The sequence below is a fragment of the Eimeria acervulina genome, genomic scaffold (genome assembly GCF_000499425.1).
Source record: "Eimeria acervulina Houghton genomic scaffold, Eah_scaff490, whole genome shotgun sequence".
Classification (NCBI taxonomy): domain Eukaryota; phylum Apicomplexa; class Conoidasida; order Eucoccidiorida; family Eimeriidae; genus Eimeria; species Eimeria acervulina.
The window spans coordinates 1,993-24,391 of NW_013547305.1; the positions used below are offsets into that span (position 1 = coordinate 1,993).

General features: G+C 48.2%; 5 protein-coding genes across 5 annotated transcripts; 2 read left to right on the forward strand and 3 right to left on the reverse strand.

Moving 5' to 3' along the window:
• Positions 1-1,680: 1,680 nt before the first annotated feature.
• EAH_00040380 (ribosomal protein L23, putative) lies at positions 1,681-3,283 on the reverse strand (the record flags this gene model as incomplete). The annotated part of the gene is made up of 5 exons (XM_013391866.1): positions 1,681-1,740; positions 1,952-2,097; positions 2,317-2,559; positions 2,802-3,007; positions 3,231-3,283. 5 exons carry the CDS (start codon positions 3,281-3,283, stop codon positions 1,681-1,683), a joined length of 708 nt encoding a protein of 235 aa, XP_013247320.1.
• An 866-nt stretch (positions 3,284-4,149) lies between these two features.
• EAH_00040390 (hypothetical protein, conserved) lies at positions 4,150-8,832 on the forward strand (the record flags this gene model as incomplete). Its single annotated transcript, XM_013391867.1, has 5 exons — positions 4,150-5,050; positions 5,405-5,446; positions 6,042-6,151; positions 6,508-6,724; positions 6,989-8,832. The coding sequence occupies 5 exons, from the start codon at positions 4,150-4,152 to the stop codon at positions 8,830-8,832; spliced, it is 3,114 nt and encodes a 1,037-aa protein (XP_013247321.1).
• An 813-nt stretch (positions 8,833-9,645) lies between these two features.
• EAH_00040400 (hypothetical protein, conserved) lies at positions 9,646-12,353 on the reverse strand (the record flags this gene model as incomplete). Its single annotated transcript, XM_013391868.1, has 7 exons — positions 9,646-10,772; positions 10,963-11,061; positions 11,326-11,410; positions 11,606-11,678; positions 11,888-11,998; positions 12,170-12,281; positions 12,344-12,353. 7 exons carry the CDS (start codon positions 12,351-12,353, stop codon positions 9,646-9,648), a joined length of 1,617 nt encoding a protein of 538 aa, XP_013247322.1.
• Positions 12,354-13,370: 1,017 nt separating this feature from the next.
• On the forward strand, positions 13,371-15,797 carry EAH_00040410 (quinone oxidoreductase, putative; the record flags this gene model as incomplete). Its single annotated transcript, XM_013391869.1, has 6 exons — positions 13,371-13,575; positions 13,858-13,957; positions 14,427-14,461; positions 14,838-14,927; positions 15,202-15,306; positions 15,718-15,797. The coding sequence occupies 6 exons, from the start codon at positions 13,371-13,373 to the stop codon at positions 15,795-15,797; spliced, it is 615 nt and encodes a 204-aa protein (XP_013247323.1).
• Positions 15,798-17,678: 1,881 nt separating this feature from the next.
• Positions 17,679-21,794, reverse strand: EAH_00040420 (adenylosuccinate lyase, putative; the record flags this gene model as incomplete). Its single annotated transcript, XM_013391870.1, has 11 exons — positions 17,679-17,708; positions 18,066-18,177; positions 18,340-18,345; positions 19,266-19,397; positions 19,903-20,039; positions 20,281-20,395; positions 20,652-20,761; positions 21,002-21,178; positions 21,387-21,493; positions 21,599-21,665; positions 21,771-21,794. 11 exons carry the CDS (start codon positions 21,792-21,794, stop codon positions 17,679-17,681), a joined length of 1,017 nt encoding a protein of 338 aa, XP_013247324.1.
• Between the last annotated feature and the right edge of the window lie 605 nt (positions 21,795-22,399).

Sequence of the window (22,399 nt, forward strand, 5' to 3'; positions counted from 1 at the left end):
TAAACCCTTATATGGCTGTCTCCAACAGTCATACACTCTAGGGGTGCTGCAGCAACACCAGGTACCACTACTGCTGCTGCTGCTGCTGCTGCTGCTGCTGCTGCTGTTGCTGCTGTTGCTGCTGCTGCAACTAAAAGCAAAGTTATTAAGAGCCTTTTTCTTTTTACTGCAAGCACTAACAAAAGGGTTTACAAAGAAAAATACCTGCCTATACACCGCAAGAGGGAGAACCCTAGAAACGAAGAGCTGCATATACACTCGGCGTTGTTGCTGCTACAGCAGCAGCAGCTGCAGCAGCAACAGCAGCAGCTGCAGCAGCAACAGAAGCAGCTGCAGCAGCAGCAACAGTAGCTGCAGCAGCAGCAACAGCAGCTGCAGCAGCAGCCTTTTAAAGGAGTTAGTCTCCTTTTATCTGTCTGTCTTCAAAGGAGACAGGAGGAGACAAAAGGAGACAGTTGCATACTCTTAATAAAGCCCTCCAACTAAACCCTAAACCCTAAACCCTGACGGCTATCTTTTATTGTCTCCCCGCGCCTGCAGAAGCTGCCTATGCTTCCTAGGGCAACTCGAAATAGCTGTCTCCTAAACCCTAAACCCTAAACCCTAACTGTACTTTGCTAGTCCTATAAACAAGAAAGGAGGCAGACACACAAATGCCTCTCCTAAACCCTAAACCCTAGCTGCATGTTGCTAATCCTATAAACACGAAAGTATGCAGACGCATAAACCCTGTGTATACAGCTGAGAGAAGGAGACAAAAATAATAAAGGAGACACACAACAAGCTTTTGTCTCTCTTTGTTTGTCTCTCTTTATCTGTCTCTCTTTATTTATCTCTCTTTGTTTGTTTGTCTCTCTTTATCTGTCTCTGACTGTCTACACAAAAGGAGACAAAAAGAGACAAAAAGGAGACAAAAGGAGACAGAAAGGAGACAGTTAAGAGGTAGTAAAGAGATAGTAGAGAGACAAAAAGAGATTAAAAGGACACAGAGAGGAGACAGCAAGGAGACAGTGAGGAGACAGAAAGGGGACAAAAGAAGAGACAAAAGAAGAGACAGAGAGGAGACAGCGAGGAGACAGTAAACAAAAAGGAGACAGATAAAAACACAAACGAGACAAAAGGAGACAGAAAGGAGACAGAAGAAAAGACAAGAAGAGACAGTAAGAAGACAAAAGGAGACAGCGAGGAGACAGCAGCAGCACGTCTTATATTTGTTGTTGCGTAGTTTAAGCTCTCATACGATGCGGCAAAGCCTGAAAGACTCCCTGCTAAACCCTAAACCCTAAACCCTAAACCCTGCATGCATAGGAGCGTCCTACAGAGGTACTGCCACACAAAAATAAATTGAGGGTTTGAGGGGCCCACTGCTGTCTTCGCCTCCCCTCTTAAAACAAACAGCTAGCTAGCTAGCTAGCTAGCTAACTAGCTAGCTAGCCAGTCAACCAGCTGGCGACCCATCTGCCAGCTAGCTAGCTAGCTAGCTAGCTAGCTGGTTATCAAGTTTTCTGTACAATCAGTTAGCTAGCTAGCCAGCCATCTGGTGGCTAGCTAGCTAGCTAGCTGCTAAGCAATCAAGCAGCTAGCTACCCATCTGCTATTCAACTTAATTGCTAGCTAGCCACCTGCCAGCTAGCTAGCTCGCTAGCTAGCTACTCTTCTGCTAGCTAGCTAGCTAGCTAGTTAGTTGTTGGTGCGATTCTGTGAATTGGACAGACGGTGGCGCCAGGGTCTCAGGTCCAGCTGCGCACAAAACGCAAACCCTAAACCCTAAACCCTAAACCCTAAACCCTAAACCCATAGGTCTCTGAAGCAGCCGTAATGACTGCCGACATTTCTACTACAACCCCCTCCATGCACTTCTTCTAACACTGCCCCTCTTGCTGCTGCAGCAGCAGCTGCTGCTGCTGCCAATGCTGCTACTGCTGCTGCTGCTGCTGCTGCAGGTGTATACCGGCACAGGCGTCTGCTGAGGGACTTCTTGCGGTTTAAAAGTAAAATTATAAACCCCTCCATGCCTAAAAGGCAAGCGGATGTCTGGCGCCTCCAAAGTTGAAGAAGGATCTTCGCGGTGCGTCGGGTGTATAGGCAGGTCGTCACCTACACCCAAACCCTAAACCCTAAACCCTAATCAACCCTAATCAACCCTAATCAACCCTAATCAACCCTAATACACCCTAATAAAACCACAGTAAACCCTAAACCATCAGTCCTCGTGTTCTCGTTCTCTGGCGCGGGTTGGAAGTTTCTACGTCCACCGAAACCCTAAACCCTAAACCCTAAACCCTAAACCCTAAACCGTAAACCCTAAACCCTGACCTGCTAGGAGGTTTGGAATGGGCAGCGTCCATGCATGTTGCATTTCTCCTCCTTGAGTTTGCTGCTCTCTTGTAGGCCTTCGTTTTAAATCTCTGTTAGCCCCGTATGATACATTCTTTTTTAGTTTATCAGGGTTTACAGACAAGTTGCGAGAAGATCGCAGCATCTGCACTTCAGGAGGGACCGCCTCCTCGAGAGTTACTATAGCCTTCTTGTACGTACACCCCGCGCGGCGATAACCCACTGAACACCAAACCCTAAACCCTAAACCCTAAACCCTAAACCCTAAACCCTAAAAGTTCTAGAACGGCACCCCAAGAAACGAAAATTATACCATCTGTTGAGAGGATCTAGGGTTTAGGGTTTAGGGTTTGTTGTAGTTGGGTATAGAAGGGTGGAATGTTTATGTTTGCATTTATTTTTGTGTGCGAGGGTTTAGGGTTTAGGGTTTAGGGTTTGTGTATGTATTGGGTGCATATATTTACATCGTTTGTCTTCCAGATTGCGTCTTCTCTCAGGGACTTTAATAAGAGTATTAACCTTTAGCACTTTAGCACCATAAAGCCCCTCTAAATATCTTCTTATCTCCGGTTTTGTTAAAGTAACGGGTACCCTTAAAGCCAGCCGACGCGACTCTAAGAAACTCCCGCTCAGGTGTATAGACATCGTATGCCAAGGAAAAAACACGTTCCTGCATCGTAAACCCTAAACCCTAAACCCTAAACCCTAAACCCTAAACCCTAAACCCTAAACCCTAAACTTTAAAGCCTAAAGACTTAATTCTCAGGCTGGTATATCTGCGTACAGTGGGGGGAAACAAATGCGGAGAGAGCAGTCATCACATATATTGCATCATAAACCCTAAACCCTAAACCCTAAACCCTAAACCCTAAACCCTGATAACCATAGCGAACCTGGGGGTTTTAGGAGGGGTAAGAAGGACGCGAGAGAGGAAGAAGAGCGACATATTCCTGTGCAGCGTTAAGGGGGTTTAGGGTTTAGGGTTTGGCGGGACCTAGGGTTTAGGGTTTAGGGTTTAGGGTTGTTGAGGGTTTAGGACCGTTAGGAGAGCATCAGCAGCTGAACCGCAGGGATAAACCTTCTATAAAAAAAGCAAACACCATTGTGTCTCGCCTGCTGCCGCTGCTGCTGTTGCTGCTGCTGTTGCTGTTGCTGTTGCTGCCGCTGTTGCTGCTGCTGTCGTCGCTGCTGCTGCTGAGTCTGTTGCTTGAGACGCTTCTGTTGTTTCTGCAGCAAGAAATGATATTGATGTCTCCACAACTGCTGCTGCTGCTGCTGTTTCTGCTGCTGTTGCTGCTTCTATTGCTGCTGCTGCTGCTGATGCAGTTGCTGCTGCTGCTGCAGCAGCTGCTGCTGCACACCACAGAACCCTGGCTGAAGAAGGAAGAAGAAACAGAAGCAGACAATTTTAATATCAATATAAAGCCTAAACCCTAAACCCTAAACCCTAGGCCACATATCGGCCCGGGGCTGCACAGGCCCCGCCCTTGCGGGGGCTGCTGCCGCCTACGGGGGAATTAGGGTTTAGGGTTTAGGGTTTAGGGTTTAGGACCTTCTGTAGAGTAATAAACATTCGTGTGCCTTCAAAAATAATTAGTCGCGCATTTACTGAGCTTGTAGTCTTTTTCGCACAGCAAACCCTAAACCTCAGACCCTAAACCCTAAACCCTAAACCCTAAACCCTAAGATGGTGGGCAAGAAGTCAAGGTGGTTTTGTAGCTAATTCCCTACTTGTTGCACGAAATGCAGCCGTGCAACCTATAAACCCTAAACCCTAAACCCTAAACCCTAGCATGGCTGCAAAACCCTACTATGACCCAAGAAGGATTGCAAGGGGGGCCCCCGGGGGCCCTCGAGCCGCAACGCCAGCAGCAGCAGCAGCAGCAACAGCAGCACCAGCAGCAGCAGCACCAGCAGCAACAGCAACAGGTGCAACAGGAGCAGCAGCAGCAGCAGCACCAGCAGCACCAGCAGCAGCAGCAGCATCAGGGCGCAGCTGCACCCCTTGCTGCGTACGGGTCTTCGCATGAAAGGAGAGGCTCTCCGAGCGGCATCAGCAGCAGCAGCAACAACAACATCAACAACAGCAGCAGCAGCAACAGCAACAGCAGTAGCAGCAGCAACAGTAGCAGCAGCAGCAGCAGCAGCAGCAGCACCTGTGGGGCCCCATCTCGGCGCGACAGTCAGCAGAGGCGTCGTGGGGCCCAATTGGCGGTTGCATGCGTCGGCAGCGACCCCAGCAGCAGCAGCAGCAGCAACAGCAGCAGCAGCAACAGCAGCAGCAGCAACAGCAGCAGCAGCAACAACAACACCAACATCAGCAGCAGCAGCAGCAGCAGCATGAGCGTGAGGAGGCGAGGGGGTTCCGGCTGGGGTGTAGGCCTTATGGGGGGTATATCTGCAGGAGATAAGTGCTCGAAGACAACTCAAGAGCGGAGTTTGGGGCTGCATGCGGGGCGTTTATTTCGGGAGTTGGTGACTGGGAACGATGTGGGATCGTCGGGATCGGTTGTGGGGTCGGAGGGATCGCCGGGATCGATCGCTCCCCCGTGGAGCCCACCTCGATTCCACCCAGATGCAGGTCGTGTGGGGTTGCTATTTAGCGGAGACAGAAGGTTTAAGAAAGAAAGAAAGGGGGGCATGATATCTCTTGTCTATGAACGGCAGCTACGTGTGGGAGGGGTTGCAGCATACACCTACAAAGTGCTGCAGGGTCAGCCCATGCTGCTGCTGCTGCTGCTGCTGATGCTGCTGCTGTTGCTGTTGCTGCTATGCATGCTGCTGTTGCTGTTATGCATGCTGCTGCTCGTGTTGCTAATGCTGCTGCTGCTGGTTGTAGTTGTTACTGCTGCTGCTGATGGTGATAATAGTTTAGGTGCATGTGTTGATCCTGCTACTGCTGCTGCTGATCTTGATGCTGCTGCTGCTGACCTTGATGCTGCTGCTGCTGCTGCTGCTGCTTTTGATTTTGGTGCTGCTGGTGTGCGCCACCTGCGCGTTGCTGCTAGTCTTCCTGCATGCGCTGCTGCTGCTGTTGTTGCTGCTGTTGCTGCTGCTGCTATTTCAGGTCCAATCAGTGCAGCCGACGGGGTGGGATTTGTCTTTGCCTGTAAGCTGCTGCTGCTGCTGCAGCTGTTGCTGCTGCTGCTGCTGCTGCTGCTCGTTCTGCTCTTGGTGCTTGTGCTGCTGCTGCTGTCTTCCCTGGCGCATTTTCGTTCGTTGCTGTTGCTGTGGTTGTTGTTGTTACTGCTGCTGCTGCTGCTGCTGCTGCTGCTGCTCTGGTCCCTCTTAATATAATTGCTGCTGTAGGGGGAGCTCTCTAGGCCGCAGTCGGCGAACCCTAAACCCTAAACCCTAAACCCTCTAAACCCTAACCCTCCTATTTAACCCCCTAATAAACCCTAAACCCTAAACCCTAAACCCTTGAGTGTTTTGTGCTTCAGCGAGGGTTCCCTGTGGGAAAAATATTCAAACCCTCAATTCCGTCTTTGTTAACAGACAGGGCCAGCTGTGCAAACGTAAACCCTAAACCCTAAACCCTAAACCCTAAACCCTAAACCCTAAGCCCTAGGCATGGCATACCGTTAGCATCTGAACAGCGGCTGCAGCCTTGGGGTGTCTGTTGTTCGCGCTGCTGTCCCCTGGGGTGAAGATCAGTCTAAGGGTTTAGGGTTTAGGGTTTAGGGTTTAGGGTTTGCGTGCAGGGCGAGGATCGGTTCTGGAGCGGAAAGCAGTTGAGGGTTTAGAGCCCCTGCAGTCAGGCTGTGCTGTTACTCTCCTGATAGACCTCATGCGCTTTGTGGCTATCTTCCAGGTGTCTAGGGTTTAGGGTTTAGGGTTTAGGGTTTAGGGCTTAGGGCTTAGGGTTGGACATCAAATCTTCATGCAGGATTAGGTGGAGGCAGGAGCAGGGGTTTAGGGTTTAGGGTTTAGGGTTTAGGGTTTGGGGTGTCGCGGAGTTTGATAATCGGTAACTGAGGTGTCCCAGGAGTCTTTACGGATGTTGGGGTGTATAGGGAGATATTGTGGGGTGTATAGGGAGATATTGTGGGGTGTATAGGGAGATATTGTGGGGTGTATAGGGAGGTATTGCGGGGTGCATATTGGGGTGTATAGGGAGGTATTGTGGGGTGCATACTGGGGTGTATAGGGAGGTGTTGTTGTGAACAGATGACAATGCCGGACGGAAGAGAGACTCCTTACCGCCTTGTGGACTTCTCCGATTTCAACGATGAGCAGCACGAGCAGCAGCAGCAGCAGCAGCAGCAGCAGCAGCAGCAGCACGAGCAGCGGCTCCAACTCCAACAGCAGCAGCAACTGCAGCAGCTGCAGCAACAGCCAGTGGCCCCATGTTCTAAGGGGTATTTCTGCGTTGTTATTACCTTCTGTACGCAACCCATTCTGCTGCTGCTGCTGTTGCTGCTGCTGCTGCTGCTGCTGCTGCTGCTGGGTGACTGCCGGTTTTGCTGCAGCAGTTTCTCTTGCTGTTGCTATCATTGCTGTGTGTGAAGCTGCTGCTGGTGTTGCTGCTGCTGCACCCTTATTTAGTGGTACTGCTTCTGCTGTTGCTGCTGCTCTACTAGCTGCTCTACTAGCTGTTGCTGCTGCTCTGCTAGCTGCTGCTGCTGCTGCTGCTGCTGCGTGCGTGCAGCTGGTGTAACAGTTGAGCTGTCACACCCAATTGAGTTGCTGCAGCACTACGTGGCGGTTCGCTCTGCGGGGGCTCCTTTCCCTCCTATTGAGAGTGCAGCAGCAGCAGCAGCAACGGCAGCAGCAACAGCAGCAGCAGGCCTTAGGCCTGGGGCGCAGCAGCTGACACATGCGTTTTCTCCGAGTGATTTTCGATCTGCTGCTGCTGCAGCAGCAGCAGCAGCTGCTGCTGCAGCAAATGGTGTAACGGAGGCTGGATACCCCCGTCCTGTTGCTGCTGCTGCTGCTGCTGCTGCTGCTCTCACTGACAGCACTAACGCAGGGATGGGTCAAGCGACGGAGCTGCTGTATCCATTTCGTTCGGTGTTTGAGCTGGCGCTGCACTTTTATCGTTCAGGTGTATCCGCAGGTGTTGCTGCTGCTGCTGCTGCTGCAGCAGGGGATCCCTTTGCTGCTGCTGCACTTGTGGGGTTGCTTGCAGGAGACAGCAACAGCGGAGAAAGTGTAGCGCCGGGTGTATGGGCAGCTGCATTTTTTGCTGCTCTGGGAAACCACCAGCAGCCTGCAGAAGCTGCAGCAGCAGCATATGCAGCAGCAGCAGCAGCAGCAGCAGCAGCAGGAAATGAGGGAGCATCCGCTTGCCGCGCAATTGCTGCTGCAGAGACACCGTGTGATGGAGACAAACAGCAGCAGCCACAGCAGCACCCCGCAGCAGATGGGGGGGCAGCCAGCAGCACCAGCAGCAGCAACAACAGGAGTAGCAGCAGCAGCAACAGCAGGCGCAACAGCAGGAGCAGCACTGCCAGCAGCAACGGCAACTGCAGCAGCAGCAGCCACAGCAGCAGCAGCAGCGAAGCAGCTTCACCTGCATCTAGAGCATTTCCTCTTGTGCGCTTCTCCCCGACCCTCCCTCTTCCTTTTGGTGAGCAGCAGCAGCAGCAGCAGCGGCAAGCCGCATTCTCCGTTCCTGCTGCTGCTGCTGCTGCTACAGACACTGCACCAACTGCAGCGGATTCGGCAGCAGCAGCAGCACCACCACCAGCAGCACCCTTAACACCAGACAACCTGCGTGTTGCTGCTGCAGCAGCACCGGCAAATGCGGGCTGGCTTCGTACAGGGCCGTGGAGCCCCTGTGCAGCAGCAGCAGCAGCAGCAGCGCCAGCAGCAGCAGGAACAGCAACAGGAGCAGCAGCGCCTGCTGCAGATACGAGAGCTAGTGCTGCTTTTGCTGCTGGTGCTGCGGAGACACCGCAGCTACCAGCATGTAGCAGCGGCTTCCCCACTTGCCAGGGCTTCCCCTTCCCTGCAGCAGCAGCAGCAGCAGCAGCAGCACAAGCAGCAGCAGCACAAGCTGCAGCAGCACCAGCAGCAGCAGCAGCAACACCAGCAGCACCGTTCCCCGTCCCTGTTGTCCCTATACCTCCGCTTTCTCCTCCTTTCATCTCCGCAGCCTCCGCAGTAAATGCAGCAGCAACACCAGCGCCTGCTGCTGCTCCTGGCAGCTGCTGCGCGCCAGCGGACTTCTTTAATGCAGTTCAGCCCTATGGGGCCCGGCAGCAGCAGCAGCAACAGCAGCAGCAGCAGCGGCAGCAGGCGCCGCAGCAGCAGCAGCATGCGGGATATGTGTACCCCCCCTCTTCGCAGCACTTGGCGCTGCCTTATCCCCCAATTTTTGTGTTTAGTGGCCAGGGATCTGCAGCAGGCAGCAGCAGCAGCAGCAGCAGCAGCGTCACAGCAGATGCTGGAGCAGCAGAAGCAGCAGCGGCAGCTAGGGCTTCTGCTGCTGATAATGAAGGGGCCCAGCAGAGCGCAAAGCGGCAAGAGGCCCCAAGTGGTTTTCTTTAAATAACGAACTGCTGCTGCTGCAGCAAACCGCTGCAGCAGTAGCAGCAGCAGCAGCAGTAGCAGCAATGCTGCTGCTGCTGCAGAGGGATTTCGGGTGCACGTGCATCTCCACCGACCATATTTAAGTGTTTGTTGCTTTTGCTACACTACCTCAGCAATCCTGGTTGCTGCTGTTGCTGCTGCTGCTGTTGCTGCTACTGCTGTTGCTGCTACTGCTGTTGCTGCTTCTGGCCACGGTGCGCTGTTCCTGTTACAGCTGATAGCATCACTCGCTACTTGCTGCTGCTGCTGCTGCTACTGCTGGCCTTTGGGGAGCCTCACTAGTTTCCGAGGCCCCCTTAAGCAGCAGCAGCAGCAGCAACAGCAGCAGCAACAGCAGCAACAGCATAAATACGGTTGGTTTTTTCATATATAAGCGTCAAGCTGGAAGTAAAGCTATGAAGCTGCTGCAGCAAGAGCAGCAGCAGCAGCAGCAGCAGCAGCAGCACATGAACGGTACTGCTGACAAGGGCAAAAGCTGCTGCAGTTGCTGCTGCTGCTGCTGCTGCAGTTGGCGGCAATACGCTGTGGCCTCCGCCTTAAACGGCTCATATCGAGCTCTCTGCTGCAGTTGCTGCTACTGCTGCTGCTGCTGCAGTTGCTGCTACTGCTGCTGCTGCTGCTGCAGTTGGGGACAATACGCTGTGGCCTCCGCCTTAAACGGCTCACGTCGAGCTCTCTGCAGCAGGTGTTGCTGCTGCAGTTGCTGCTGCTGCTGCTGCTGCTGCTGCACCGCAGCAGCAGCAGCAGCAGCAGCAGCAGCAGTTTTGTCCTCTATTCACCTCCAAACGCATCCAAGGCTGCGGCGCTCCGCCTCGCCTTTCTGTTGTTGTTGTTACTGCTGCTGCTGCTGCTAGTTGTGCTGCTGCTGCTGCTAGTTTTGCTGCTGCTGCTGGTTTTGCTGCTGATGCAGCGGCGCGCTGTTCTGCTGCTGCGCTGCTGCCGGAGAGGAGGAGAGGCATCGGCCTTTAGCCAAGCGTCAGGTCTCCCCCATTGCTGCCGCGTTGCTGCTGCTGTTGCTGCTGTTGTTGCTGCTGCTGTTGCTGCAGCTGTTGCTGCTGCTGCTCCTCTTGCTGCTGCTGCTCTATCGCGCATCGAAGGACCCCTCTGCAGCTGCAGCTGCAGCAGCTGCTGCTGCTGCTGTTGCTGCTGATTGAGGTGTGTCTTTGCATGCACTGTAAAACCCCTTCGGCGCGAAGAACTGTCGCCCAGCCAATTACTTAGCTGCTGGCTGCTGCTGCTGCTGCTGCTGCTGCTGTTGCTGCTGCCGTTGCTGCTGGCCCTTTGGCTGGTGGGTTGTGTGTCCCCGCTGCTCGCAGCAGCAGCAGCAGCAGCAGCAGCAGCTCTTTGCAACGAAGAGGAGAAGCTGACGGCGTGTGTTAGGGGGAGACAGGAGGTCTCTTTCCTTGCTGCTGCTGCAGCAGCAGCAACAGCAGCAGCAGCAGCAGCAGCTCCTTCTGCTGCAGCAGCAACAACTTCATTTCGTCCCTTCCACGCATCTGTCAAGCACGTGGCTAGCCGAAGGCCTAACCCATCTTCTGCAGCAGCAGCAGCAGCAGCTGCTGCTGCTGCTGCTGCTGATGTAAGGTGTGCTGCTGCCTTAGTGATGTCTCCTGCTTTACGTACCTGTGATCTGCTGCCGTTGCTGCTGCTGCTGCTGCTGCTGCTGCTACTGCTGCGTCGTGCTGCTCTTTGTGCAGAGTCTCTATCAAGGAATGCATCTAGCTGAGCAGATGTCTGCTTCTTGCTGCTGCGCTCCTGTCTCTTTATTTGCTGCTGTCTCCTTGCTGCTCTCTTCAAACTGTCTCTGCTGCTGGGGGACCCCCAATCGGAGACAGCAGGCACTGCCCCACCATAGAAAAAGATGTCTCCTTGCAGCTCAGACGGGGCTGCTGTCCGCCCTATAAACAAACCCTAAACCCTAAACCCTAAACCCTAAACCCTAAACCCTAAACCCTCAGAAGGACAGCGTAGGGAGGCAAGAAAGCGGTGGGAGGAGAAACTGAAGAAAAACAAAACTAGGGTTTAAGGACGACGGCTTCAAGTCTGGCCTCGAGGGTTTAGGGTTTAGGGTTTAGGGTTTAGGCATACGCATCTCTTTCTTGCGGAGGTTTACAGAGGCATCGACGATTGGCTTCGCTATGCGCCCCAAGACTGTCCCTAAAATCCGGTCGGGCAAAGTGGAGATGTCTGTACACCCCAAACCCTAAACCCTAAATCCTAAACCCTAAACCCTAAACCCTAAACCCTAAACCCTAAACCCTAGAATCACGTGGACAGAGCCACAAGGAAAAAGGCAGCTAAGTGAGGGTTTAGGGTTTAGGGTTTAGGGATGAGGTAGCAAGAAGGAGACACCGCGAGAGCAGAGAGAAGAGCAAGAGAAGCAAACGAAAGACAAACATACAACAGAACCCCCTAAACCCTAAACCCTAAACCCTAAACCCTTGAACGCACAAGCAGGCAGCGGTTTGACTCCAAGAAAACGCAGAAGGCTCTCCGAGAAATGGTTGCAGTTGTGAAAGAACACATCGTAGCGATCCTGCACGAAACCCTAAACCCTAAACCCTAAACCCTTAAAACCCTAAACCCTAAACCCTAAACCCGCACATCTACGCCATGACAGCCGCCCCACTAAAACTGCCGTCTACGAAAAACTTAAACACACTTCTCTCCACCAGGCACTTCAGCTTGAGGTTGAGGGTTTAGGGTTTAGGGTTTAGGGTTTAGGGTTTACAGGGGTGAAGAAGCTGCGTTGTAGGTGCAGGAATGCCTCGAGGTCTTCTTCTTTCGTCTCCGTCCTCCCCATTCTGAAACCCCCGCAGACAAAACCCTAAACCCTAAACCCTAAACCCTAGTGTGGGTACGACAGATGCCCCGCCAGAACTCGTCCAGACAACCCTAAACCCTAAACCCTTAACCCACGCGTTCAGAAATGCTAGCCGGTGTGTGCGGTGCACACTACCGCAGGCAATAAGGCAGATGGTGAAACTACAAGGGTTTAGGGTTTAGGGTTTACGATATCTCATCTGTTAGGAGCTTCTCTCCAGGCCAGCCGCTGCCCTTAGGGCAGACACAAATTGTAGACAAGTAAAAATACTCTTTTGAATAAACAACAACATTAGTATGCCTGAAAACACCATAAACCCTAAACCCTAAACCCTAAACCCTAGGGTTTAGCGTCTTGTTGTCTATCGATCCACTGGCTCACTGAAAGGGACTTCCGCTCCCCTTCTACACACACCATTAGGGTTTAGGGTTTAGGGTTTAGGGTTTAGGGTTTAGGGTTTAGGGTTTGTACCAAATGCCTTTCTTGCAGTCAGGAAGGAAGAGAGGGCTGAAGGCCTCTGCTTTTCCCTCAGATAAATCAAATACTCGCAGAGACACCGAAACCCCCGCTTCCAGCATCCTTCCTAAACCCTAAACCCTAAACCCTAAACCCTAAACCCTAAACCCTAATTATTCTCGAAGTCACTGTTGAGCATAACAGTTTTCTCATGGCTAGATACAGATGCTGCGGAAAGGGAAGGCAGAAGGCGGGAGGGATTAGGGTTTAGGGTTTAGGGTTTAGGGTTTACGCTGGTGTCTGCAATAGACAGAGAGAGAGAAGGAGGTTAATAAGCACCCTAAATGAAAATACGAGTCAAAATTAGGGTTTTTCCAGTAAGAAAACCCTACACAGTCGTTTAGGGTAAAGGGTTTAGGGTTTAGGGTTTAGGGTTTAGGGTTTTAGGGTGACGTTCATCGAGCCGTGCTGTCTGCATCGCCTCCGTTGTGCGGTGTCTGTACACCTCAATAAAACAAAAAATAAAGAAATACAAGAGAAAAAACAAACAAAAAAAGAAGAAGAATACTACGAAGCAATGAATTATCTCCTCTCTCTTCTTGAGGGTTTAGGGTTTAGGGTTTAGGGTTTAGGGTTTGCTGCCGGTTCTTTCGGGTGTATGTTCACCTCAAGTAGTAGAGCGAAACCCTAATTTTTTGTGTAAATGAATTCAAAAAGACAAACAAAAACAAAATTATAAAACATTTGCTTCTTTATTCTTCTGTCTTCTTCTCGCTGCTGCTGTCTTCTTCCTACGGGCCGCTAGCAGCAGCAGCAGCAGCAGCAATAGCAGCAGCAGCAGCAGCAGCAGCAGCAATGTTTCTTTAGAGTTGGGGTGTATGTTGAGCTAGTTGGAGAGGGTAATTAAATAGCTGCCTTTCTGCAAACACCTCAAACCCTAAACCACATAGAAGGATCTACGGATTTCTGTTTGCTGCTGCTGCTGCTGCTGCTGCTGCTGCTGCTGCTGCTGCTTGCCTCGCAAGACCAACACTGCAGCAGTTAGGGGTGTATCTCCAGCAGGCTGCTGCTGTTGCTGCTGGTGCTGCAGCAGTGGAAGGTGCCCCATCAGCAGCAGCAGCAGCAACAACAACAACAACAACACGAGCAGGAACAGCAGCACAAAACCGCAACAGCAGCAGCAGCAGCAGCAGCAGCAATGGAGGCCATCAAGCGCATGCGTGCTGTTCTAGTGAGGGGGGGTCAACAGCCAAACAGCCCCCCGTCTCTCTTTCTAGGTAGCTGTCTCGTCCCTAAGCTGCAGCAGCCGCAGCTGCAGCAGCAGCAGCAGCAGCAGCAGCAACAGCAGCAACAGCAGCAGCAGCTGCTGGTGAAGGTGGGAGCAGCAGGAGTTAATAGAATGGATTTGTTACAAAAGGCAGGTATGATAATAATAAACCCTTTCAAGTATTAGGGTTTATTGATTAGGGTTTATTGATTAGGGTTTATGATTAGGGTCTTATGGATAAGGGTTTTTTCATTAGGGTTTAGGGTTTAGGGTTTATAGATTAGAGGGTTTATTGATTAGGTTTTATTGATTAGGGTTTATTGATTAGGGGTTATTGACTAGAGGATCATTGATTGAGGCTTTATGCATAAGGGTTTATTTATTAATTAGGGTTTAGGGTTTAGGGTTTAGGGTTTAGGGTTTGATGCTACTATAGGCAAATACCCTCCCCCTGAAGGGGCCTCGCCTTTGTTAGGGGTTGAAGTTGGTGGGGTTGTTGTACTCGGAGACGCCATTCCTGTGGGGACTCCTGTGGGGTGTCTCCTTCCCAGTGAGCAGCCTAAACCCTAAACCCTAAACCCTAAACCCTAAACCCTTAATGGACGGCCGTAAAGCAGCAGCAACAGCAGCATCAGCAACAGCAGCTGCAGCAACAGCAGCAGCAGCAGCAGAAAGCCTCCAGTCGGCCTTTGGGGCTTCTCTTAGCGATTAGGGTTTACGAGGTAGGGTTTAGGGTTTAGGGTTTATGATGGGGGAATGGATGTTTGAAGCTGTTCTTTTATTTAATAGCCCCCAAACAACCCTAAACCCTAAACCCTAAACCCTAAACCCTAAACCCTAAGGACACATATGCTGCGGTGTCTCCTTCAGGCGGGGGATATGCAGAGTATGCAGCAGCAGACGCGGCCTTGTGCTTCCCAGTGCCTCCAAACCTCACTGTTGAACAGGCAAGGGTTTAGGGTTTAGGGTTTAGGGTTTAGGGTTTAGGGTTTGGGGTTGGGCCAGACGACTGTGCACGAGCCACGGCTGCGCTGTCACGGGTGTTTGATTCCATACACCCCAAATACTAAACCCTAAACCCTAAACCCTAAACCCTTGTCTGCAGAGTTTGTTGCCCTTAGGCCGCCTGCATACCAGAGAATTTTATTGCTTCTTATCAGCTGCTTCAAGAAGTTGCAGGTATAGAGACGGGGGTTTAGGGTTTAGGGTTTAGGGTTTAGGGTTTAGGGTTTATAGTTTATTGGCATTCAAGGATTACCGATTCGGGTTTAGGGTTCATAGCTTTTAGGCATTCAGGGTTTAGGGTTTAGGGTTTAGGGTTTAGGGTTTAGGGTTTAGGGTTTAGGGTTTAGGGTTTTAGGGTTTAGGGTTTAGGGTTTAGGGTTTAGGGTTTAGGGTTTAGGGTTTAGGGTTTAGGGACTGGCACCTCAGGGATATCGGACTTCCAGGCGAATGGCGGAAAACCCTCAGGGATTAAATTCGCTCTCGTCTACGCCGCTGGCTCGGGTGCCAAACCCTAAACCCTAAACCCTAAACCCTAAACACTAAACCCTAGAATTCGCTCTCGTCTACGCTTCTGTTTCGGTTAACAAACCCTAAACCCTAAACCTTCAACCTTAACTGCGCTCTCGTGTATGCCGCAGATTCGAGCACCGAGCCGTAAACCCTAAACCCTAAACCCTAAACCCTAGACCCTAGACCCTAAACGCGAAGTATTTGTATGTGTTTACTGCTGCATATTCTTTATATATCTGCATGCTGGGGTGTACGTACACCGCAGGGATGGGGGTAGCCCTTATTCAGCTGCTTAAAGTATTTATTCCGTCGGTTTCTGTTATCGCTGTCAGCGGATCGACAGACAAAATGCAAAAAATAAAAGATTTGGGTGAGACTCCTTCGGGTGTATAGGCAGGTATATACATGCATATAATATATATAATATATATATATATATTAATTTTTTATATTTGTGTGCATGCATATGTGTATATATTATGTGCATATTTGCTTGTTCTTGGTGTGTAAGCAAATAAATAATTTATATATATATATATATAATATACATATACATATGTATGATATATATAATATATATGTTTTTGTTGTATATATATATTTTGTCTGTTTCTTTTTCTGTCTCCTCTTCGTATCAACTCCATCCTTCGACAGGCACTCATTCAAACCCTAAACCCTAAACCCTAAGCTGGATCGACATCCGTGTCTTTTGTCCTGGCTGGGCTCCCAGTGTCTAGGATTTAGGGTTAAGGGTTTAGGGTTTAGGGTTTGTTTGTTTTAGGGGCGGCGGTTTGTTTGAATTACAAAGAGTTGGGGACAGGCCTCGCAGACAAAGTGCTGGAATACACCCAAGGCCAGTAAGCCCTAAACCCTAAACCCTAAACCCTAAACCCTAGACCCTGGAGACGGGTAGAGAGACAAAAGGAGACAGATAAAGAGACAAAAGGAGACACTTAAAGATAAACGGAGACAGACAGAGATAAAAGAGCATCCCTAGGGGATTTATCTTCAGTCTCCTTTGAGGTGTACATTCACCTGTTGCTTTTTAATGTAGTGTTTGTCTCTACTTGGGCGCATGCAGTTGTTGGGGTGTATCTGCAGCTCTGTTGTCTTTGCATATACATACACCTAAATGCTGAAGTGTATCCACAGATCTTAATAATAATATAGACCCTAACAACAGTTGAGGGCTATGCATTTAAAGACAGGCGTCTCTATCAACACAAACTGAGGCCCTGGGGTGTATCTGCAGCTTATTATGTCATGCATATTTGGGGTGTATGTGCAGCTGATGTAAGGGATATTCGGAGTGTATGTGCAGCTAATTTCAGGGGTATTTGGGGTGTATATGCAGCTAATTTAAGAAGTATTTGGGGTGTATATGCAGCTAATTTATGGTGTACAGACAGTAGAATGCGTTGCAGGGGAGTCGACATTGTGTTGGATTGTGTTGGGGCTTCTTTATTTGAACAAACCCTTAAAGCTATCAAAACGGACGGCACGTGCGCCATACCCTAAACCCTAAACCCTAAACCCTAGATCCTTCCTATGTACCCTGAACCCTAAACCCTATGCACGCTACGCTTTAAACGCTAGCTGTTAGCGGCATCCGCGCGTTGAGCCTGAGCTGTTCGTCCTCTTGAGCACAACGATTAGGGTTTAGGGTTTAGGGTTTAGGGTTTGTGGTTTGTTTACAGGTGGGTGGTGTACGGGTGCCTCGGGGGAGATCGCGTAGAGCTGTCTCTAATGTCTCTAATGCAGAAGCGGCTGAGGGTTTTATATTCAACTTTAAGATTAAGAAGCAAACCCTACATGGTGTCTCTAGTAAACAACTTCAGAAAAGAAGTGCTCCCCAAATTCAGTGATGGACAGCTTCAAGTCAGATCCCCAAACCCTAAACCCTAAACCCTAAACCCTAAACCCTAAACCCTAAACGCAGGTTAACCCTCTAATGCATACTAATAACCCTAAATCCTAAACCCTTAACCTTCACTGGAACCCTAACCATGTAGAAGGCGTATGTTACGCTTTAGAGTTTAGGGTTTAGGGTTTAGGGTTTAAGGGTCAAACAATAAATAGTCATAATAATAATAATAATAATAATAATAATAATAATAAAGATTAATATGAATGCATAGTAGAAGTGAGAGCGAGTATAATAATAATAATAATAATAATAATAATAACAATAATAAATAACAGCAACAACAATAGTAATAATAATAATAATAACGCAAATAAAACAAACATAAAAATAATAAAAACAAATAATAGCAAAACTCCAGCAGCCCCAACTCTGTTAACAACAAACAAAGCGATAATAATAATAAATAAATAAATAAATTAAATTAGTTCACCAGTTCGTTTATAGATTAAATAAATAAATAAAATAAATAAAATAAATATACATAAATAAACTCTTCCCAGCACTGTAAAACCAAACATTAGAGAAGAACAGCAGCGTAAGCAGCAGCAGCAGCCTAAACAGCAGCTGCAGCAGCAGCAGCAGCAGCAGCAGCGAGGCTGCTGCATGAATTGCTGGGTTTTGAATATATAGGGTGTTATCGGTTTGTTGTTTCGAGGGTTTAGGGTTTGTAACCCGCAAACCCTCAAACCCTAAACCCTAAACCCTAAACCCTTTTTTGTGTTTATTTTCAGGTTATTTGTGACGCCAAATTTAAACCCGAAGATGCAGAGGCAGCGCATGCAAAAATTAAAAAGAATGAGAATGTGGGGAAGGTGTTAATCATATTCGATGAAGAGATCGCCCAGCTAAAGGGCCACCAAACCCTAAACCCTAAACCCTAAACCCTAAACCCTACACCCTAAAAAAATGAAAACTTCGACGAGGCGTTGATCGTTTGCGGTGAAGAAACGGTTCAGATAAAGGGCCGCCCAAACCCTAAACCCTAAACCCTAAACCCTGATGGGTTTAGAGTACAGGTTTTTTTTTCTTTTGAGGGTTTGGCTGTTAGCATTGGGGTGTATGGGCAGCTGGGGCTGTATGTGCATCTGCATGCGTTTGTATATTTATTTGCTGTTAGGGTTTGAGTCTGCACATTGCTTAGCTAGCTGTGCTGCTAATCCAGTATAAGATTGAGGAGACAGCTGCAGCAGCTGTTCTTTAACTTCTTTAGATAGAGGCGTCTGAAAAATAAATGCTTGCATATCTTTTGAAGAGACAGAGCCAGAGCCTCTTGTTAACTGCTTTAGTTGTTCATATCCCTGGGGCTGAGACTCCCTGCATATACAAACAAAAAAAACAAACAAAGCAATGCATGCAATTTGCTGCTGTTGCTGCCTCTTCTACGCTTCTTTGGGGCTTTCCCCCGATCTCTCTGTCAGTTCAGACAGCTGCATTTCTGTCTCCTTTTAATCTTTTGTCTGTTGGCTTTACTCCTACCTCCCCCTTTAAACCCTAAACCCTAAACCCTAAACCCTAAACCCTAAAATCGAATTTGAGGTGGTTATATGCCTGTGCATGCATGAATTTTTCCTAAGCAGGTTTTCGCTTTCTGCGTATAGTTGGTGTTTTCTTAGGGTTTGACTACTCCTTAGGGTTTAGGGTTTAGGGTTTAGGGTTTAGGGTTTAGGGTTTATTGTTAATCGGGTATGACTGACTTTCTCATGAGGGTTTGAATGGGTTCGGCGAGGACTTCCCAGTGTAGTTGAAGCTCTTGTTTTGCTGCTTCTTCGTTAATATTTATTTTTAATAAACCCTTAAGACAAGACTTTAAACCTACAATAGTGTAGCCTAAAGCAGTGCCCACGCTTCGAAGACATGTAGAGTCTGATAAATCTCTTTGAAGCCGAGACACTGGAAGCTTGGAGCTATAAACAAATTCAATTAAAACAAAAACAGCAAAAATAAACAATAATAATGCAATAAAGTTAAAACACCGTTATCAACATAAACAAACACTTAAAAAATATTTTAAGAATAAACTCAAAAAAATAAAAATTAAACAACAAATCCTGTAAACAGCGATAAAATCAAAGAAAATAAAAATATATATATATATATATATATATATATGCATAACTCAATGTACACCCCAAACCCTAAACCCTAAACCCTAAACCCTGAAACACTAGCTGTACATACACCTCAGCATAAAGAAGGGAAACACCTCTACGTACACCCGAATAAAAATTAAAATAACAGCTGCATGTACACCTCAGTTTACACAAGAAGCAAAAGGCAAGAAGAGCTGCTTATACACCCCAAAAAACAACATGCAGACTACTTTAATTGAACTGTGGGGAAGACCCACGCACAAGGGTTTAGGGTTTAGGGTTTAGGGTTTAGGGTTTGGGGTGTATATGCACCTGAAGAACCTCAGCATAGCGCATGCAATTCCTAAGTTTCCTTCTGCGTTTTCAAAGTCTATTGGGTTTATCTTATGAGGCATTGTGCTGCTGCCGACTTCCCCTGCAACTAGCTGCAGGGCTAGCAGGTCTCTGCAGCAAACAATAAAACAATAATGAGGGTTTTGGGAGGTTTATTAAGGTTTACTAAGGCTTATGAGGGTTTAGAAGGGTTTTATAGGGTTGAATACGGTGTATTAGGGTTTACGAGGGTTTACGAGGGTTTGTTAGGGTTTAGGGTTTAGAGATTCACAAAAATATACGAGGGTTTAGCATATATATAAACTCTCTCTGCTGCAGCTGCACTTATACCACCTTAAAAACAGCGGCAGGGTTTAGGGTTTAGGGTTTAGGGTTTTAGGGAGTAGGGTTGAGCTGGTGGGTCGCGAGTTTAGCATAAGGGTTTATGAGGGTTTACAAATTAGGGTTTATGAGGGTTTACAAATTAGGGTTTATGAGGGTATACCAATTAAGGTTTATTAGGGTTTACAAATTAGGGTTTATTAAGGTTTAACAAGTAGGGTTTATTCGGGCTAATCAGGGATTACTAATGAGCGTATTTTTATTAGGGTTTAGGGTTTAGGGTTTAGGGAGCTACCTGGATATATAAGCCCAGCAGTCTTGACAAAGCCCCAAAAGAATTGTGTTGAAGCGAGACAATTCATCGCAAAGAGACGATATCCAATCGTGACATTCAATTTGAGTGCTGAAGGGTTGATAACAGACCCCTAAACCCTGCAAACCCCAAACCCTAAACCCTAAACCCTAAACCCTAAACCCTAATTCATACACCCAAAGCCCTAAACCCTAAACCACATGCCCAATTATGCGGTGTTGCGTCTTAGCTATAAACCCTATAAAACACTACTAAACCCTACTAAACCCTACTAAACCCTACTAAACCCTAGTAAACCCTACTAAAACCTACTAAACCCTACACAACCTTAAACCCTAAACCCTAAACCCTAAACCCTACCTCTACAAACTGCTGCGCCAGTTTGGGCCAGTCGAGTCCGGGGAAGGCGACGGCGTGCGCATTGAAATTTCCAACGGCGCCGCTAAACTTTGCTGCTGGCTTCACCTCTTCAAGTCTAAACAGCAGCAGCAGCAGCAGCAGCAGCAGCAGCAGCAGAAATGCAGCAGAAATGCAGCAGCAGGAATGCAGGAGAAGCAGAAGAAGCAGCAGCAGAAGAAGAAACAGAAAAACAGCAGAAGCAGCAGCAGAAGCAGCAGCATCAGCAGCAAGAGAAGCAACACCAGAAGCAGCAGCAGCAGAAGCAGCAGAAGCAGCACCAACAGCAACAGAAGCAGCAGCAGCAGCAGCAGCAGCAGCAGCAGCAGCATTACTTGCGCATTTGTTGTTGAAGCCGATGATAATAAACAGCAAACTCCTTCCCAAATGTCGTTGGGCTCGCAGGCTGGCCGTGGGTCCTCGCCAGCAGAGGTGCCTCTGCATGCTGCAAACCAAACCCTAAACCCTAAACCCTAAACCCTAGACCCTATGAAGCTGGAGAGGCTGCATTGTGCAGGTTGGTGCGGCTGCAAAGCAGTGACTCGATATGCGCATTCGGGGGTTTATTGGGGTTTAGGGTTTAGGGTTTAGGGTTTATGTGCACCTGCGTGGCTAGGGTTAGAATACGCGCAAGAAAAGGGCGAATGCTAGGGTTTAGGGTTTAGGGTTTGGGGTGTATATGCACCTGTGTGGCTAGGGTTTGAAGACGAAGAAGCAGAGATCTAATGCTCGGCAGTATAATTTTTGTTAAGCATTCTTTTAACATAAAAGCATAGGCGAGGCTGTTAATATCTTCACTGGTGCAGAGAGCATGAACAAACTCAGAACAAAAAGATAAAGAAGGGGTTTGTTGAATGCGCTCCTGCACACAAACCCTAAACCCTAAACCCTAAACCCTAAACCCTAAGGGGCGCAAACAAACGAGGGGCTTTAAAACCCCTTTCATATAAACCTTTAAACCCTAAACCCTAAAGAGCACACCGGAAACCGCCCCTGCACACAAACCCTAAAACCCTAAAACCCTAAACCCTAAACCCTAAACCCTAGATAATAGGGTTTCGTATACTTACTCTTAAATAATATTCTACTGCCTTAACATCGTGGTTTGTCTTTGCTTCTATTTTAAATATTTCTATAAGGTCTGCGTCTTTAACATCATGAAGCTGCTGCAGGTCATCTGCAGCAGCAAACTCAACATCCGAGGGTCCCGGGTTCGATTCCCTTCAGTTTAAAGGGTCTAGGGTTTAGGGTTTAGGGTTTAGAGTTTAGGGTTTGGACGCACTCAGCTGCTCCGCAGTCAAAGCTACTCGGGGATGTACATTCTCGACGAAAAACTTCAACCACTTCAGCTGCAGCGTATACCCACAAACCCTAAACCCTAAACCCTAAACCCTACAGATCTTGAATGTTGAATGCAGACGCAAACCCTAAACCCTAAAGAAAACCCTGCTGACCTCAACATACACCCGGTGCCGCATTAGTTGATGGTCTCCCCAATATTTTCGCAGCTCTGCTGTTGCTGCGCTGTATCTCCCATCTAGGGGGCATATACTTGTATTGAGAGGCATCATGGTTGGCAAGGGTTTAGGGTTTAGGGTTTAGGGTTTAGGGTTTAGGGTTAGCAGTATGCTCTAACTGTTGCCGAGACAAAGCGTGTTTCTGAGGGTTGCTGCCATTAGCTTCTGAAAATTGATGAAAATAAAAGCCAAAGACAAATATAATTAAATTAATTAATTAAAAAACAAAGAAAAAAACAAAGAAGATACACCTGAAAAGATATTGGGGGCCCCTCTCCCCCGCATGCATCGAGACAGAGTCGCCGCCTCCTTAGGCATGCTTACTCAATTTTTACTACTGAAAATATAATAATAAACAATTTGATTAATTAATATAAATTATTTATATTAATTAAATTAAAAATAATAAAATAAATATCTTTCCTACACCCCAACCAACTGTGCAGTACTTCGGGTGTCTGCACAGCTGCCTTATTTCTTTGATAGCAACAGAAATAAAAAGATATATATTATATTATATTATATTATATTATATTATATTATATTATATTATATTATATTATATT